The sequence below is a fragment of the Pristiophorus japonicus genome, chromosome 20, assembly GCF_044704955.1.
Source record: "Pristiophorus japonicus isolate sPriJap1 chromosome 20, sPriJap1.hap1, whole genome shotgun sequence".
Taxonomy (NCBI): domain Eukaryota; kingdom Metazoa; phylum Chordata; class Chondrichthyes; family Pristiophoridae; genus Pristiophorus; species Pristiophorus japonicus.
In genome coordinates, this window is record NC_091996.1 from 62814384 (window position 1) to 62833355 (window position 18972).

The 18972-nt window shown below is 47.1% G+C and overlaps 1 protein-coding gene across 4 annotated transcripts in view; it reads left to right on the plus strand.

The window, feature by feature from the left end:
* Positions 1-18972, plus strand: part of lrsam1 (leucine rich repeat and sterile alpha motif containing 1) — a 73354-nt gene that overhangs the window by 20265 nt on the left and 34117 nt on the right. For 3 of the 4 annotated variants that reach the window (XM_070862879.1, XM_070862878.1, XM_070862876.1), the window contains exons 10-16: positions 1868-1897; positions 3768-3890; positions 5691-5830; positions 10303-10347; positions 13168-13238; positions 15125-15224; positions 16430-16517. In XM_070862879.1, the coding sequence (XP_070718980.1) occupies positions 1868-1897; positions 3768-3890; positions 5691-5830; positions 10303-10347; positions 13168-13238; positions 15125-15224; positions 16430-16517 (597 nt within the window). The remainder of the gene's footprint in view (positions 1-1867; positions 1898-3767; positions 3891-5690; positions 5831-10302; positions 10348-13167; positions 13239-15124; positions 15225-16429; positions 16518-18972) is intronic. The other variant, XM_070862877.1, reaches the window with a different exon arrangement.

Here is an 18972-nt window from a genome sequence, read left to right on the forward strand (position 1 = left end):
GATTTACCATTTACTATCTTGTAAACCTCTGTAAGGTCATCTCTTGGATGCCTCTCTATCGAGGCTGTACTGCTGGGGGTCCCTCCTGGCTCTGTTCTGCACTGCCTCTATTGTTTAAATGTCTCCCCTGTGTCAGAGGTAGCACTGTCCGAGGGTGCAGTCTGACCAGAGCCCTGTACAGTTTGATCACAACTTCCTCTGACTTGTATTTTACCATACAGGTCATGTAGCACAACAATCTGCTGTTTTTTTTAAATTACTGCTCTACATTGGTTAAACATGTTGAGTATTGAGTCTACTGAGGCTCGTAGGTCTCGTTCAACTTCCTCCTTCGCTATCCCAGCGCCATGCATATAGAGTACGATAGAATCATACAGCACAAAGGGAGGCCATTCGGCCCATCCTGCCTGTGCCGGCTCTTTGAAAGAGCTATCCACTGAGTCCCATTACCCTGCTCTTTGCCCATAGCCCTGCAAATTTTTCCTTTACAAGTATTTATCCAATTCTCTTTTGAAAGTTACTATTGAATCTGCTTCCAGCACCCCTTCAGGCAGTGTGTTCCCGATCACCACAACTCACTGCGTTAAAATAATCCTCCTCATTTCCCTGTCGGATTTTTTTCAGGCCTGAACCAAACTGTTTAGTGGATCAGTTTGGGATAGAGCACATGCCATACTCGGCTATATTTCTGGTTCTGTGGGCTCAGGTTACGGAACTCGAGGTCCAATTACTTCCATCTCTCGGGTCTCTGAAGCTAAAGGGGATGCAGTGTTTGATAGTGAGAAGAAAGAATACGGTCGCCATGAAATCTGATCCAATCAGTCCTTTCACACACATATTTAAGTGCCACCGTCTCCTAGTTTCAATATTTAATGTAATTAATATTTATACATAATTAATCACAGCTTAAGTCATTAAGGTTTTAAATGTTTACCTCAAGTTTTATAAGCACTATGAATGTAAGTGCATCTCGGTTACAGCATATAACCCAACCTCCGGGTCTTTGTAAACAAATCCAAACCATGAATAAAAGATAGTCATTAATAAATCCAATGAGGAATTCTGGAGAATCTTCTTTATCCAGAGAGTGGTGAGAATGTGGAACTCACTACCACATGCAATAGTGAGGCAAATAGCAGAGATGCATCTGCCTGATAGGACAGTGGGAGCAGATTCAGTAATAACTTGCAAAAGGGAATTAAATAAATGAAAGGGAAAAATGTGCAGGGCTATGGGGAAAGAGCAGGGGAATGGGACTAATTGGACAGTTCTTTCAAAGCACCGGCACGATGGGCCGAATGGCCTCCTCCTGTGCTCTGTCATTCTATGATTCAAGGGCAAGCTCGATAAGTACATGAGGGAGAAAGAAATAGAAGGATATCTTTAAAGCGTGAGATAAACTAGGGTGGGAGCAGGCTCGTGTGGAGCATAAATGCCGGCATAGACCAGTTGGACCGAATGGCCTGTTTCTGAGCTACACATTTTATGTAATTGCAGCTGTCCGACGTTCCCCACACTCTATCGTCTGTTCACGTTATTGTCTCTGCCCTGTGCATCTCTGAGCAAGGTGTTAACTATCATTCACGCTTCATTGTGAATGGACTCTAGACAGCCCTCGGCATCCTGAACCCACACTTTTGCTCGTTGGAAGCTGGAGTGTGAATGAGCCCCGAAGCTTTAGTATCCTTTATTCTCCTGACTCCCCCACCCTCCAAATAAAGCATGAATCTGCTCTCCTGCACACTCGACCAAGACCGTCACCCAGTTGGTTGAGTGGCAGGTGAGGGGCCTAATGCCTATACAAAGGCAGGTGCTTGAAGTGACTGTTTACAGGTGTTGCATTTACAGGAGTTTTGTTTCATTGCAGAGCAAATTCATGGACTACGAAATGAGGAAGGTAAGAAAATGCTCGCAGCTGTTGCTGTGTAGTTGGCTCAGTTATTATTTTTAAATAAATCTTAATGAATTCCAGTTAATTCTCCATCTTGATTCCATTATTGAATACCAATGCACCAACTTTCTCCCATTCAGTCCCAATTGTCCAAACCCATTCCCAATCCCACCCATTGTACAGAATTCCAATGGACCAAACCCATTTGTATTCCCACCCAATGTGTAGAATTCTAATGTACCAAAATCTTCCAGCTTGGTGTTGTATATCCTCCCATTATATTATTATGGTGGTCTTTATTTGGCAAACCCATTTGTTTTTGTGCCAAACATTCAATGTGGTGAAAAAAATTGTACCAAAACATCCCACAGTTGTCCAAATGTGACATTGTGGTGAAATCGACCCCCTGCTCCTCTGGTGCCCCTCCCTCCCTCCCTCCCTCCCTCCCTCCCTCCCTCCCTCGCTGCCTCCCAGAGCATTCCCTACAATTCCTTGAAAGGCCAGCCTGGTTCTTGCTCTGACTCGCTGACCGCTTCCTGGCTCATGAAACTGTTTGCACTACATGACATTAAGCAGTCATGCTTTCAATTAAGTTCGTGAGCTTTTCACTTTGGCAGTTTTTCCACAAGCAAAGGATAAATAAAGAACCTCGGGCGAGAGATGATCTGACTAAACAGCTGACAGGCATAATCAACCCTTGTTTGGTTTTTAATTTCCTGCTGTTGCTCCAAAATGTAACCCTTCATTTGAATAAGGAAGCCTCAGATATTTTCTCTGATGTACATTTTGTTAAAATAAAAAGCCTTGTTTCATTCAGGCTTTTCAGGTCACTGTCTTTCACCTCAGCAAAAAGAATGAGGTCCAGTTTATGTGTCGTACAGTCACACAGCCTGGTCTCGCCTGGTCACAGCCAACGTTCCCCCCCCCCCCCCCCAAGCTGTGCTGCCTCCTGTACGGCCTGCCTCTCGCACTACGTGGCCCATTCAAATTGTTGCCCATGTGCGGTATCTACAATGCGAAAGCTGGTGAGCGGCCTGCGCAGGACATTGCAGATGACTGCCAGGCCGTGCAGCTTCACGGAAACATTGGTCATCGCGCAGTCCCGCCCGCTCACACACATTCCCAACATGGTCCCCACTCCCCCGGGCAGTGGTGTTCTGGGTTAGATAAATAGTCTGTGCTCTGTAAGTAGCTGTTTTTAGCTAGGCTTTATTTATAGAAGGTTCTGATGCAAGCCGTGTTGTTTGAGCAATTCTCGGCTCCACGACATCCCGCATCTCCTCTAAGGACATGCTTGCTTTCCGTGGTGTTGGGTTTGCCGAAGAAAAAAACAACTCCGGAGTCTGTCTCCAAACTGGAGTTTTTTCTTCTGAGACACTGCCTCTCCTGAGCTGTTCCGCAAATACCGATCGCGCTGCAGAACTTTGCTCAACTTTGATCCTCATCAGTCGGCGTTGGTGAACTATCTAACCATGGAGAGGTGGCAGAGGGGTTCACAGGTCACTTGACTCCTGCACACACTTTCTTGCTTTTTAGCCAGGATCACTGGACAGCGATTGAAACGAGGCTGATTTTCTCACTCTTCCATTCCCCCGCCCAATCACCCTCCTCCTTTCCCCAGTTCAAAAGCACTCTGCTGCAGCCATTTCTACCAACCTAACCTGCTGCTCCACTAAATCCAGGTTGAACCCGGATCCCCCCTGGTTTGTACAGCTCAGCCCCTCAAGAGAAACTGGGGTGGGTGTGACTTCACCACCCGCCCCAACGACCTGCCATCGCTGTGGCAGTGTTTGTGTTGCTGCGAGGCTGCGCGCCAAGGCAGCACAGGCGCGAGGTTGTGATGCTGTTCCTCACCCGTCCTGTCTCCCGTTCCCAGGAACAGAAGCAGCAGGAGAAGCTGGAATTCGAGAGGAGGCTGGAAGAGGAACAACGAGAGAGGACAGAGCTCATCCTGCAGAACAACAGTCACAAGGAGCAGGTCCTGATGTCAGTGAAGCAGGTAACTGGGGGCGGGGGGGAAGCAGAGAGGGGACAAAATGGAGGGCAGGGTAAAACAAAATATAATTCATGGCATTTCTCGAGGATCGGTTGTTGTGTTGTGGTTCCAGGGACCGATCCAATATATCCTGACCTGGCCTAACTTGGGTTACTCCTTTCCCCATGTGCTCTTGGTGCACGGGGCTCTACGAATCTCGCCTGTTTCCAAATGATTTTGTGCTTCTCTAAGACTCTGCCTCCCGTCGGTATCACCGGTAGTTAGCGTTCTGTAACCCTGACTGTCAGCACGTTCGAGACCTGTTGCTGACGTCTTGCATTGTACCCTGCACCATCTGGATAATAGGATCCCGACCTTAATTTGGCTGTTTCGAAAATCTATTGAAAAGTGTTTTAATATTCTCCAGGGTACAAAGGATGTCAGAGTCTTGCAGCACAGAAGGAGGCCATTCGTACATCGTGCCTCTGCAGACTCTTTGAAAGAGCTGTCCAATTAATCCCACTCCCCTGCTCTTTCCCTGCAGCCCTGTAAATTTCTCATTTCAAGTATGCAATTCCCTTTTGAAAATGACTTGAATCTGCTTCCACTGCCGTTTCAGGCAGTGCATTCCAGATCATCATAACTTGTTGTGTAAAAGATGTCTCGTCTCCCCTCTGGTTCTTTGCTGATTATCTTACATTTGTGTCCTCTGGTTACCGACCCTTCTGCACAATGAATTACACCTTGAATTTGAAGTAACTTGTTATGTCGGGAAATTCATCAAATTCAAGGCAAGTAATGTTTAAAAACCAGAAATAAGATGAGCGGTGTGTTTGGTAGTTGAAAGTCGTGCATTTATGTAGACTCTTTCATGACCACCAAAGTGCTTTACAACTAGTGAAGTACTTTTGAAGTGTAGTCAACATGGCCGTTGTAATGTAGGAAACATGGCAGCCAATTGTGCACAGCAAGATCCCACACTGGCCAGATAATATGTTTTTGTTGCGTTGGTTGAGGGATAAATAATGGCCGGGACACCGGGGATAACTCCGCTGCTTTTCTTCGAAATAGTGCCATGGGATCTTTTATATCCACCCGAGAGAGCAGACAAGGCCTTGGTTTATCGTCTCATCCAAAAGACGGCACCTCCGACAGTGCAGCACTACTCTCAGCACTGCACTGGAGTGGACTTGAACCCACAACCTTCTGACTCCGAGGCGAGAGAACTACTCACTGAGCCACGGCTGACACATATGTTTAATTGGCTGAGGGAGGAATGTTGCCCATGCACCGGGAGAACGTCCTGCTCGTCTGGTAGTGCCATCAGGAATGACGAAATGAAGCTGTCGCTAACTTAAGGGGGGAGTTGAATATAGGGTTGTTATTGCTGAGCATGTTTTTTTTTAATTGGTATATTGTGGAGTTTTACTTTTAGCCTTTGTCCCCACCGGTACGGCACGCTTGACTTGCTCCCCCGGGTAGCACCAGGCGCATGGCGGTTTGGATCTCCCGGGAGCTGATGGTCGAGCGCCTGTTGTAATGGGCCGGGTCGGAAGCTTCACCCGTGATGCGCTTGAAAATATCATTCACAAAGGAGTTTGCGATGCTCATGGCCTTGGAGGAGATGCCGGTGTCGAAGTGAACCTGTTTCATCACCGATCTTTGCTGTGACCTTATTCCTGACTTTCTTGGTGCCCTTCTTGGCTGTTGGTTTCTACTCGCCAGGCATCACTGCATTCGAGCGCTAACTTGCTCTTGTGTTCTGTTTTCCTTCGTTCTGCGTTCACATTTTTCCGTGCCTGACTCTGGTCTTGCATTGCACAGGAGCAGGGGAAGCTGGACCAAGGTCTCCGAGACCAGCAGCACTGGGTGGAGGTGGAGCGCCAGCGGCTGCAGGAGGAGCTGAAGCGAGGAGAACGCGGAGCCACGAACCTCATCCACAAATTGCTGGAGGATAGCAAGAGGTGAGGAGGTTGGGAGGTCACGGCATGCCCGATTTGGCCCGTACATTCTCACTGACACAGGGTAAATGCTGCACCCACTGACCAATGGCTGCTGCACTTGACCGTGTGATGGATAATCGGATCGATGACAGATAGACCCAGGGACATGAGAACATAAGAAATAGGAGCAGGAGTAGGCCATACGCCCCTCAAGCCTGCTCCACCATTTAATACGATCATGGCTGTTCCGATCATGGACTCGGGTCCACTTCCCTGCCCGCTCCGCATAACCCCTTAATCCCTTATCCCGGCTACTGTATCTGTTGTTGTCTGATTTAATTCACACTGGGCCAGCACGTCATCGCTTTAAAAAGTCTAAATCCAGAAGGGTATAGTGCGAGTGGGGATTAATGGGTAGGACGGAGGTTACTAGGTGGTGAGGTGGGATTAATGGGTGGGGTTACTGGGTAGGACTGGAGGTTACTCTGTGGTGAGGTGGGATTAATGGGTGGGGTTACTGGGTAGGACTGGAGGTTACTCGGTGGTGGGGGGGTTACTGGGTAGGACTGGAGGTTACTCGGTGGTGAGGTGGGATTAATGGGTGGGGTTACTGGGTAGGACTGGAGGTTACTCGGTGGTGGGGGGGTTACTGGGTAGGACTGGAGGTTACTCGGTGGTGGGGGGGTTACTGGGTAGGACTGGAGGTTACTCGGTGGTGGGGATTAATGGGTGGGGTTACTGGGTAGGACTGGAGGTTACTAGGTGGTGAGGTGGGATTAATGGGTGGGGTTACTGGGTAGGACTGGAGGTTACTAGGTGGTGAGGTGGGATTAATGGGTGGGGTTACTGGGTAGGACGGAGGTTACTAGGTGCAGAGGGGGAGATGCGTTTACTGGCTGAATACTTGCTTTCACTATGATTTTTAAAAAGTCAAAACTAAAAATCTGACCAAACAGAAAATGGCAGAATTGCTCAACAGTTCCATCAGCTTGTGAAAGAGAAAAATTATGAAAATGTTTGGGAGCTGTCTTTTTGCCAGGACCAAGCAGAATCCCATCCCCAAACACTAGCTGCCCGCCCTCTGTTTTCAGATGCTAATGAACCTGAGCAGTTGAAAAGAGGCTTTGAAAATGTAGTGTTTATTTTTGATCTTTTTTTGTTTTCCCCACCCCTTCATTGTCTTTGGTGCCTTGCTTACTTTTTAGTTATTCTTTCTCTTCATGACTTGTATATGAAGAGATCTGATGATCAGGAATAGTGATTAATGGTAAGTAAAGAAAGAAAGATTTGCATTTCTATAGCACCTTTCACAACCTCAGGATGCCCACAGCGCTTTACAGCCAATGAAGTACTTTTGAAAGTGTATTCAGTGTTGTAATGTAGGAAACGCAACAAGCTTCCACAATAAGTATTTTGACGGTGACCAGATTATCTGTTTTTGTGATGTTAGTTGAGGAATAAATACTGGCCAGGACATCAGGAGAACTCTCCTGCTCTTCTTCAAATAATGCCATTGGTAAACAGGGCCTCGGTTTAACGTCTCATCCGAAATCCCACTCTGGAAACCTGAGCCCACAATTTAAGTGGACACTCCAGTGCAGTACAAGGGGAGTGCTGCACTGTCAGAGATGCAGTCTTTCGGATGAGATGTTAAACCGCGGCCACGTCTGCACTCTCAGGTGGATGTAAACAGTCCTGTGGCACTGTTTCGAAGAAGAGCAGGAGAGTTCTCCCTGGTGTCCTGGCCAATATTTATCCCTCAATCAACATAACAAAAAAACAGATTATCTGGTCATTATCACATTGCTGTTTGTGGGAGCTTGCTGTGCACAAATTGGCTGCCGCATTTCCCACATTACAACAGTGACTACACTTCAAAAGTACATTGGTTGGAAAGCGCTTTGAGACGTCCGGTGGTCATGAAAGGTGCTATATAAATGCAAGTCTTTCTTTTCTTTCTTTGTTTTAGTCATTACCCTTTGATTAGACACAGATGCAGGCTGGATGGCCATGGCTGCTCGATAGAGCTGGGCTCGCTCCAGCCTGTAGCCAGTGGGTTATTGACTGCGGCTAGCCCAACGTTCAGATTGCTAGAGACAGTCCATAAAGGGTCAGGTATCCAAGTGTGCAGTGTTTGAATCCAGTACCGATAAGGGGTTCTGGTAGCAGTTGAAATTTAAAGGCTAGATTTGAAATTCCTGTTGATAAGGAGCTCTCTTGTCCTATTTATAACCCTGGCTGTTCATTCCTGCAATGTTCCTTTGCTGCTTAACAGGAGGTTAGGGAGGAGCCTGTCAAATCTCTTCCTTCAAGTGCGTTGATATTTGAATAATCCCAGTGTTTGTGCCTCTGTCTGTACAGTAGATTATCTTGAACAAATTTCACTTCGAAATATAGATGTTTTCCTTGATAGGGGTCCATGTACACAGATCACTAAAATGTAGTGGACAGGTACAAAAGTAATCAAAAAGGGCGATTGTAATGCTGGCCTTTATAACTAGAGGGCTAGAATATAAAGGGAAAAAGGTTTGCTATAACTATACAAAGCCCTGGTTAGACCATGCCTGGCCTACTGTGTATAGTTCAGGGCACCACACCTTAGAAAGGGTATATGGGCCTTGGAAGGAGGGCAGTGCAGATTCACCAGAATGTTACCGGGATTCTAAGGGTTAGACTATGAGGAGAGATATTCCTTGGAATATAGAAGGTTTGCCGATGATTTGTTTGATGTTTTTAGGATTTTGAAAGGAATTGTTGGGTAGATAGAGAAATTTTGTCCGCTGGTGGGAGAGTCTAGGACAAGGGAACATAATCTTAAAATCAGAGCCTGGCCATTCAGGAGAGAAGTTAGAAAACACTTCTTCGCCCAAAGGTTTGTAGAAGTGTGGCACTCTCTCCCACAAAAAGCAGTAAATGCTAGCTTAATAATTTTAAATCTGAGCTCGATAGATTTTTGCTAGTCAAGGATATTAAGGGACATGGAGCCAAGGCGGGTGGATGGAGTTAGGATACAGATCAGCCGTGCTCTCATTGAATGGTGGAAAAGCTTGAGGGGCTGATTGACCTATTCCTTCCTGTTCCTGTGTTCCTATGATATATTGGTATTAAATGTTCACTAATTTCCATTTTTGTTCTGTGCTTCAACTTTCCTAACTTTATTTTGAAGTAACTACCATCTGTGTTATTTCTAATGAGGTTTGTCCACCACCCAACTTTCTTCCTTCTCTCTCCAAGACGTACAGCTTGAACCCCTCCTTTCCTCACAACTCACCTGGGATTAAAGTTACTGCTCTCCTCTGCACATTTCCTATCTTACCTTTTAGTTGTTTCATATCCATCTGCAGACCAGGATCAAATGGGGCTTCTTATGAACTGCCATTGAGGTGGGATTCATACATTGCTGGGGTTTCAATCTACAACACTCTTTATCCACAAGTAGAAGACCGACGTGTATTTATATAGCGCCTTTCACAAACTCGGCATTCCAAACGCTTTATAACCAATGAAATACTTTTGAAGTGTTGTCACTGTTGCAGTGTAGGAAACGCAGCAGCCAAATTGTGCACAGCAAGGTGATAAATGATAAGACAATGTTTTAGTCATGTTGGTTGAGGGATTGGCCAGGACACTGGGAAGAACTCCCCTACTCTTCTTTGAAATAATGCCATGGGATCTTTTATGTTCACCTGAGAGCAAATGGGGCCTTGTTTTTAAAAAATAAGTGTATTCATTGAATGTGGGCGTCGCAGGCAAGGCCAGCATTTATTGCCCTCGAGAAAGTGGTGGTGAGGCCTGCTAGGCCATATCAGGGGGCAGTTAGGAGTCAACCACATTGCTATGGGTCTGGAGTCACGTGTAGGCCAGACCGGGTAAGGGCAGCAGACCTTCTTCCCTCAAGGCCATCAATGAACCAGGTGGGTTTTTACGACAAACCAGTGGTTTCACGGTCACCATTACTGATACTAGCTTTTTTATTCCGACTCATCCAAAAGGCGGCACCTCCAACAATGCAGCACTGCCTCAGTATTGCACTGCAGTGTCAGCCTAGATTTTGTGCTCCAGTCTCTGGACTGGGACTTGAACCCACAATCTTCTGACTCAGGCGAGAGTGCTGCCCACTGAGCCACAAGTGAGTCTGGCGGTTCTCTTCATACTGAACCTCTTCCCAGTGTGCTTAGCTGGTCATTTCATGACATAATGTCCTCAAAGAGCAGTGCTGATTGAAGAGAGTAGCAGGCACTTACTGATTGGCCTGGCCCTGACCCCTGATCTCAGCTGAGCCTTACCAGAACTGTTGGGCTTATTCGAGCAACGGTGAAAAATATTTAAAATAAAAATGTTACCCTCTATTAAGGAGAGATTTTTATTTTTTCAATAATAAACTTTGAGAGAGATCTGAGGGGTAGGAGGAGTGTTTGCACCTGCTGGCTCTCCTTCATATCCTTTTAATGTAAGTAAAGTCTTTTTTACAAAATTGTTTCTCTATTTTTTAGAAGAAAGCAGAGCTCAATGTTGCTAGAATCGCTGGAAAAAGAGAGGTGAGCACTGAGGAAAGCTTGGGCTGTGAAATGTGAAACCCGGTGGTTTAAATGCATTGTTTCCTGAAAGTGCAGATGGATAAAGCCATAAAAATGACCAAGAGCATTTTGGGTTTTGTAGTGTATGTAGGCACATTTAATAATGACTCCATGAGGCAGGGTATGGTGCTTTAACTGTGCAGACCTGCAGTCATTTATTAGCCGCTCCTGAGTGCCGACAACAAGCTGTGTGTTCTTTTTTATACTGGGTTACCTGCCGTGTGCAGGCAACCCCTGGGTCTCCAGCAACAGCACCCTCTAGTGTACTGGTAAGGTGTGTACAGTACAAGGGTACATTCAATGTTGCATACAGTGTTCGACATCACACAGTAAACAGGCATGCATACACAACAGGTTTCATAAACACTGGCAGAGAGTTGAAGAGCGAAGAGGTGATGATAATTTGGTACCAGCCAATAGTTAGGACACAGTCTGAGTGCTGTGTAACATTTTGAGTGCCACATTATCTAAAAACAAACATTTAAAGCCATAGGGAGCATCCAGTGTAGATTCACCAGGATGGTGCCAGGGTTGGAGAAACTCTAGACTTGAGAGTATTTCCACTGGGATGCAGTAGTCTAAAAGGGAAATTTGAAAGGTATTAACATTCCAAAGGGTTTTGATGGGGCGTGTGAGTTAAAAACTATTTCCTCTAGGGACTCAATTAATACCCTCAGAGTGAAGACCGAGATTAGGAGGAATTTCTTTATGACCAGGGTTGTTGGTGCATGGAATGATTTGCCACAGTGTGGATGGGACAAAGGCTATTCTATCATTTAAGGGAAAAGTGGATAGCTATTTAAGGCTAATCCAGCTCCCTTACACTGTCACTCAGTAACCCCTCCCCAGCACCCTGTGTCACTGACTATCGCTACTGATGTAAATCCAGCTCCCTCACAGTCACTCAGTAACCTCCTCACTCAGTAACCAGCTCCTCCCTCCGCGCGCCCCATCCCCACCCCCAGCACCCTATGTTACTGACTGTATCTCTACTGATAATCCAGCTCCCCCACCCCCAGCAGCCTGTATTGCTGACTGTCTCTACTGATGTTAATCCAGCTCTCTCTCACTGTCGCTCAGTAACCTCATCCCCCTGCCCGCCTGCCCAGCATCCTGTCTTACTGACTGTATCTCTGCTGATACTTCTCCAGTGCTTTGAGGTGCCAATGGTACATAGTCCATGTCTCTGAAGCATATAGGAGGGCAGGTATAACTACTGCTCTGTAGACCATGAGCTTGGTGCCGGGTTTGAGATCCTGGTCTTTGGACACGCTTTTCCTCGGGCGGCCGAAGGCTGCACTGGCACACTTGAAGGCTGCCTGTGCAAAATCCTGCAAATTCATTGGCAAGATAGGCCCGCCAACATCCCCAGTATCGGGGCATTGACCACGCTCTATCAGCTTCGATGGGCGGGCCACATTGTCTGCGTGCCCGAAACAAGACTGCCGAAATCAGGACGAGCTACGTCACGGCAGGCGAGCCCCAGGAGGGCAGAGAAAACTCTTCAAGGACACCCTCAAAGCCTCCTTGAAAAAATGTAACATCCCCACCGACTCTTGGGAATCCCTGGCTCAAGACCGCTCAAAGTGGGGGAGAAGCATCCAAGGAGGTGCCGAACACGTCGAGTCTCTTCGCCAGGAGCACACAGAAGCCAAGTACAAAGAGTGGAAGGCGCGAACGACAAATCAAGACCCACCCATGTCCTTCCAACCACCATCTGCCCCACCTGTGACCGAGACTGCAGATCCTGCATTGGTCTCATCAGTCACCTTAGAACTCATTTTAATGTGGACGCAAGTCATCTTTGACTCCGGGGTACTGCTTAAGAGAAGAGACTGATGTTAATCCAGCTCCCTCACACTGTCACTCAGTAACACCCCCCTCCCCCTGCGCCTGTGTTACTGACTGTATCGCTACTGATAATCCAGCTCCCTCACACTGTCACTCAGTAACCCCATCCCCCAGTACCCTGTGTCACTGACTGTATCACTACTGATGCTTGTGGCGGAGGAGCGGTGAGAGATCGTGGCGGGGGTGCGGCGAATGAGGGTACGGAGCCCAGAAGAGCCGAGGGCCCAGGGGCGGCACGGACCAGCCCACGCTGTGAAATTTGTGCACACTAGGTCCGTGCAGCATTGCTTGTCTCCGATCGTCGTGGTTAACCCTTGCCACTGGATAAAGGCCGAGCTCTGTCAAGCCCGTGTGGTGGTTGATGTGCAACGGTCACCACGCATTTAAAAAAAAATCCATGCACAGGCGTCTTCCACCCTCTCAATTGGAGTTCAGGACTGGCATATCGGGTCCTCATTGAAACATCTGTGAACTCGTGGAAGCAAGTCATCCTCGTTCAAGGGACCGCCTATGATGATGACTGATGATCCAGCTCCCTCACACTGTCACTCAGTAACCCCACCCCCATCACCTTGTGTTACTGACTGTATCTCTGCTGGTGTTAATCCAGCTCCCCTCACAGTAGCACAGTAATCCCCCAGTGCCCCGTGTTACTGTGTTGTTTGTAGTTAGGACCCTATGTGCCGAGCAGTGTTGAACTCTGTGTTGGCGTGTAGAACTCAAACTGCCTATCCCAACCTGTGACATTATCTCTGCTCCCCAGGTTCGAGACTGTTGCTATTGTGGGCACCGTTGGGAGGGGTTTAATTTAATGCTCACTGATAAATTCCTTGAAATGGAGAATATTACTAATTGAGTTAAAGAACTCCCGGCCAGTCAGCTGGGATGCTCACTCGATGTAAACCTTCACTCCTGTCCGTCTCCTTACAGGCTGAGGATGGAGCAGCTGATGGCAATTACACAGGAGGAGAACGAGAGGCTGCGAAAGAAGGAGGTGGCAGGTCAGAAATAAGCACTTAACCCCTGACCTTGACTCTTTCTCATTTATTTAGGATTCCTGAATTTGGTGCGAATTGTGTATTGTTTTAAAATCCCTTGCTGCGCATGGATCTGATATCCTTGAGATGCGAGCAGTCCCGGCTCCAGCTCTCGCCACTGTCGAGCCGCTGGGCAGAGCACGAACTGGCCGTTGGGGCCCCTCGTTTTGGGCAGGGAGGAGAGCCGCTGAGCCCATCCTGTTCCCCCAGAGGCTTGCTTGCCTCTCAGTCACAAGGTTGTGGGATTTGAGTTCCATTCCAGAGACCTAACCACATAATCCAGGCTGATACTCCAGTGTGGTGCTGAAGGTGTGCTGCACTGTCGGAGGTGCTGTCTCTTGGATGAGATGTTAAACCGAGGCTCCGTCTGCCCTCTCGGGTGGACGTAAAAGATCCCACGGGCACTATTCCAAGAAGAGCGGGGGAGATCTCTCCGGTGTCCTGGCCAATATTTATCTCTTAACCAACATTACTAAAACAGATTATCCTGTCATTTATCTCATTGCTGTTTCTGGGACCTTGCTGTGCCCAATTGCTGTTGTATTTCCTACATTATGACGGTGACTACACTTCAAAAGTACTCCATTGGTTGTAAAGCGCTTTGAAGAAAAAAGACGCATTATTTCGTGCTTTTCACAACCTCTGGGTGTCCCAAAGCGCTTTATAACCAATGAAGTTCTTTTTTGAAGTGCAGTCACTTGGTTTAACATCTTATCTGAAAGACAGCACCTCTGACCATGCCACTTTCCCTCAGTGCTGCACTGGAGTGTCAGCCTAGCTTTTGTGCTCAAGTCAAGGAGTGGGACTTGAACCAACAACCTTCTGACTCAGAGGTGAGAGTGCTACCCACTGAGACAAGTCGGGCACGGCGTTGGGACATCCTGAAAGGCGCTATATAAATGCAAGTCTTTTAATAGGAGCAGCAGTAACCACGTTGGTGCTCCCCAGCATCCCACCATGTCCGCTGAACGGCCGCAGCAAAGGGCTACGGCAGCCCGGCACTGAGGGGGAGGGTTGTGTTCTAAACTTCAAACTGTTCTGTGAAGTAAAGGGGGCTCCGGATGGTCTTTATTTAACTAATGGCCATCTTCGTCCATTCAGCCGGGATTGCGGTCTTGTGGCGAGTGTCTTGGAGATCCTACCATCCCGCCGCCTAGCAGTGAAGCCCACCTGTGAGGCGATGCAGTCCTGTCACTGGGCTGAGTACAAGGTGCTCCCCGCCAGAGGCTTTTCAGGCAACCTGCTCTGATGGGAGAGGCCGTCGGGTGCGAGGACATGAGTGGAATGTAACCAGGTGACGCAGTGAGTTGCCGCGAAGCCTCCGCTCCGTGGTATTGCAGGTTGGTGCGCCACGTTGTCGCGCTCTGCCTCTAGCGCTGCGTTGCATTCTGGTGCTCCCTGTTCTCTGCTGCCCGTGTCCTAACTCGCACCAGTCCCATTCACCCGTCGCCCCTGTGCTCGCTGACCTACATTGGTCCCCAAACTTCCATGTTTAAATCCCTCCATGGCCTCCACCTTCCCTATCTCTGTGACCTCCGCTGGCCCTACTACCCTCCAAGAACACTGTACTCCTCCAACTCTGGCCACTTGTGTAACCTCCACTTCCTTTGTGCCCTCAGCTGCCTGGGGCCAAGCTCTGGAATTCCCTCACTGAACCTCGCTACCTCTCCTCTTTTAAGATGCTGCTTAAAACCTACCTCTTCAACCAAGCTTTTGGTCATCTGTCCTAATATTTGCTTTTGTAGCTTGGTGTCCTATTTTGTGAAGTGCCTTGGGATGTTTTACTGTGTTAAAGGCACCATATAAATGCAAGTTCTCATGCCCTCTTCTCTCTCGGTCATGTCTTGCAGCTGCAATGCAGGAGATGCTTACCGAAAGCTCCATGAACAAGCTCCTACAGATGATCTATGAGACGAGGCGACAGCACCTGGTGGATGAGGCCAGCTCCAGGTACGGAATGACCAACAGCGTCCAGAGGGTACGGGGGGGGGCTGGAGGGGGGGAAGAAAGAGGGTGGTGGGGGCTGGAGGGAAAGAAGGCGAGGGGGGGGGCTGCAGGGCCACTACTTGCCCAACGGTGCTCTTTTGCTTATTGGGTTTGCGTTTTGTTCCTAAATATTCAACCAAGCTCTGAAGCAGTTTGTGATCGCCCAATCGTACTGGTGAACGTGTTAAAGGGGACGACCCCAGTGACTCCCAAATGGTCCAGACCTGCCTTCAAAGGATGAATCATTATTGAAGGCTGTGGGTTTGAGGGGCTGGCCCCCAAGGACTGGAGGGCAGCTGAGAACCTCGAGAGCCAGTACCTTCAGCGGAGGAGGGAAGAATATGGGGCAGAGGGAAAAAACAAAATAACAGCCGGTGACCTACCATCGGGAAAGACTGAGCGGGCTGGGAAAGACACCTGATGATGTCTTTAAAACGATAATGGGGTTCCATAGGGTGGATGTGAGCATCCAAAACAAGCTAGTCACTAACCGATCAAATAAATAATTTACATACAAAATGGTGTGAATGTGGAATTCACTGTCACGTGGAATGGTTGAAGCACATTTAAGGGGAGTCTTGATGCTTACACGTGGGAGAAGGGAATAGAGGGATACAAGGGGCAGGATAGGAAGAGGAAATTGGAGTGTGAGGAGGCTTGTGTGAAGTATAAACACCGGCATAGACCAAGTTAAAATCATGAAGGGGTTCAATTGGGTGAACGTGGAGGAAGTGTTTCCACTTGTAGGTGAGTCACAAGGGAACCCCCAACAATGAACCATAGAGTAGGAGACGAGAAAGAGGCTTGATGGGGTGGACAGGTAGTTCCCACCTCCACACTGATCTGGCAGCTTTCACGGAAAGGGGAGAGATACACAAAGGGTGGGGACATAACACAAGCACTGGTGGAAGAAGGGATGAGGGAGATTTTCTTGCTCCTCCATCCTTAAGACATCTCTTCAGCTGCGTTCGGTGTCTTGCATAGAATCTACAGCACAAACAGGCTAGTCAGCCCAACTAGCTGGGTCCCTCCTGGCTGCTACAGAGCAGCACTGGGAGGTGATGTTAGATGAAATAACCGAGTGTAATGGGCTTATGAGTGTGAGTGTTGTTCAGCTGACGTCTCTAGCAATGAACTCTATCACCCTGAGCTGGGCTCCTGTTTTACAGCATGGCTGAGATGGATGACAAAGTCCAGCAGGTCCAGGCCTGGCAGCAGTTGGATCAGAATAAGACCATTGGGCAGATACTCGCTGAGGTAAGTCTCAGTTGGTGTTCTGGGTGTTGCTGAGCGGTCATGTTGACCAGGGCTGAGGGGGTCAACAGGGCTTTTAAAGAGAAATCCTTTTACAAAGAGTTTTGTTGATGCAGCACTTTCTCACAAACATCTTGAAAGGCTTCAAAATAGTAACTTGCATTTATGTAGGAAACGTAGCAGCCAATTTGTGCACAGCAATGTTCTAATGACCAGATAATCTGTGTTTAGTGATGAGGTTGAGGGATAAATATTGGCCAGGACACCAGGGATAACTCCCTGCTCTTCTTCAAATAGTACCATGGGATCTTTTGTGTTGACCTGCGAAGGCAGATGGGTTTCGGTTTAAGGTGTCATCCGAAAGCTGGCACCTTTGACAGTGCAGCGCCCCCTCCGTACTGCATGGAGTGTCAGCCTAGATTATGTGGTTAAATCTCTGGAGTAGGACGTGAACCCACAACCTTCTGACTCTGAGGCAAGAGTGCTACCCATTGTATCGTGGCTGACTGAGAGTCCCCAAGCTGAAGCTAGGGGAGAGAGCATTGTGTAATGAGATAGCTCTAAGCTGCCCAGAGTTCTCCATGGTCAGAATTGACAGCTAATGAGTCAAAGTTGTTGCTAACGCAACTTACTTGGTTTATTTTAACAGAATTAGATGCGACTCCTTTTTATTCAAACATTCTGTATTTAGATCTGGAGGGGCGGGTTGGGTCTGTGCTGAGATGCAGTCTCTCTTGTTTACCCAAGAGAACCTTATTTACCCAGAGAGTGGTGAGAATGGGGAACTTGCTACCACAGGGAGAAATTGAGGCGAGCAGCATAGATGCATTTAAGAAGCTAGATAAACACATGAGGGAGGAAGGAATAGGAGGATATGTTGGGGCTAGATTAAGAGTGGTGGGAGCCATAACACCGGCATGGATTTGTTGGGCTGTAGGACCTTCCTACAGGTTTCGAACACTGAGACTTATAAGAACACTGAGATTTTCCAATACAATGGATTTTATTTGTTTTTTAATTAAAAATGACTAAGTTCCAAGTTCAACGTTCAACACTACTGGGTACAGGTTTTAAAATCAAACCAAACTACAAATTCTCCAGCTTACTGATTCCAAATTCATCTGTACATACAAGCAATTTCTATGCTCTAAGTTAGCCGGTTACATACAATTACAATAACCAATTTAAACTTCGTAATATATATGCCCTTAAGTTAACTATGCACAATCTTTCTCAGCAGTAACTGCTCAAACTGGCTCAGTATAATTCAATGGGTGATCAGTCCATCTGACTATACCTTCTACGTGTTCAACGGCCGTCTTCCAACACCTTCCTTCCGGTATCCTTTTCCAAGCTCAAGAGAAAGATTTCCTTTGTTTCCTGTGTTTTATAGTTCAAAAAAACTGCACTGGCCAGATATTCAGTTGTTTGGCCAGAGAGAACGTGACCATTTCGCTGATTAGCCAACTCAACTGTCCTTCAACATGTCTCTTCCTGTTTGAAATCAAACTGTTTTTTGTAGGAATGCCTATCCCCTGAGGATTTCAGACATTTTACAGATGATTTTCTACTCCCACAAGCCTTCAATCTTCCCTTAAATGTCTTTTGTATACCTACATTTCCATAGTACTCAGAAAAGACCTCCTCAATTCAGCTAGCTCTTTGCACACCAAACACCTAGATATAGCACTGCGAGAAGATGTACATAATCCAACCAACTCTACATATCACATAAGTGAAGGATACATATAAATACATATTAAAGTATATACAAATTCATAATATGACTCCTTATCATTCATTAACCATACACTCATCGCCTTTGTAAAATCCTTCTGTCGTTACTGCCGCTTGTAGCTCCCGAACTCTCAATATCCCTTCTGTCATTAGCAAAATGATACATGCTACCTGTACCCACATCAACACAATCTCAGCCAAGGAGCCACTTCAATTTTATTGATCCCTAAATTTAGTACTCCACTCCATCAGTTGGGTGTGTCATTTAATATTGATAGGATTACTTCTTGGTTTCATTTATTCTTTCCCTTGATCACCTGCAAAACTTTCTGCACATCTTGGATCTGAGTCACCAATTCCGATGGAGTATAATGTTGGAAAGTGTGAGGTTATGCACTTTGGCAGAAAAAAAATCGAAGAGCAAGTTATTATTTAAATGAAGAAAAATTGCAAAGTGCTGCAGTACAGCAGGGGATTCTGGTGCATGAAACACAAAAAGTTAGTATGCAGGTACAGCAAGTGATCAGGAAGGCCAATGGACTCTTGGCCTTTATTGCAAAGGGGATGGAGTATAAAAGCAAGGAAGTCTTGCTACAGTTATACAGGGTATTGGTGAGGCCACATCTGAAATACTGCGTACAGTTTTAGTTTCCATATTTAAGAAAGGATATACTTGCTTTGGAAGCAGTCCAGAGAAGGTTCACTAGGTTGATTCTGGAGA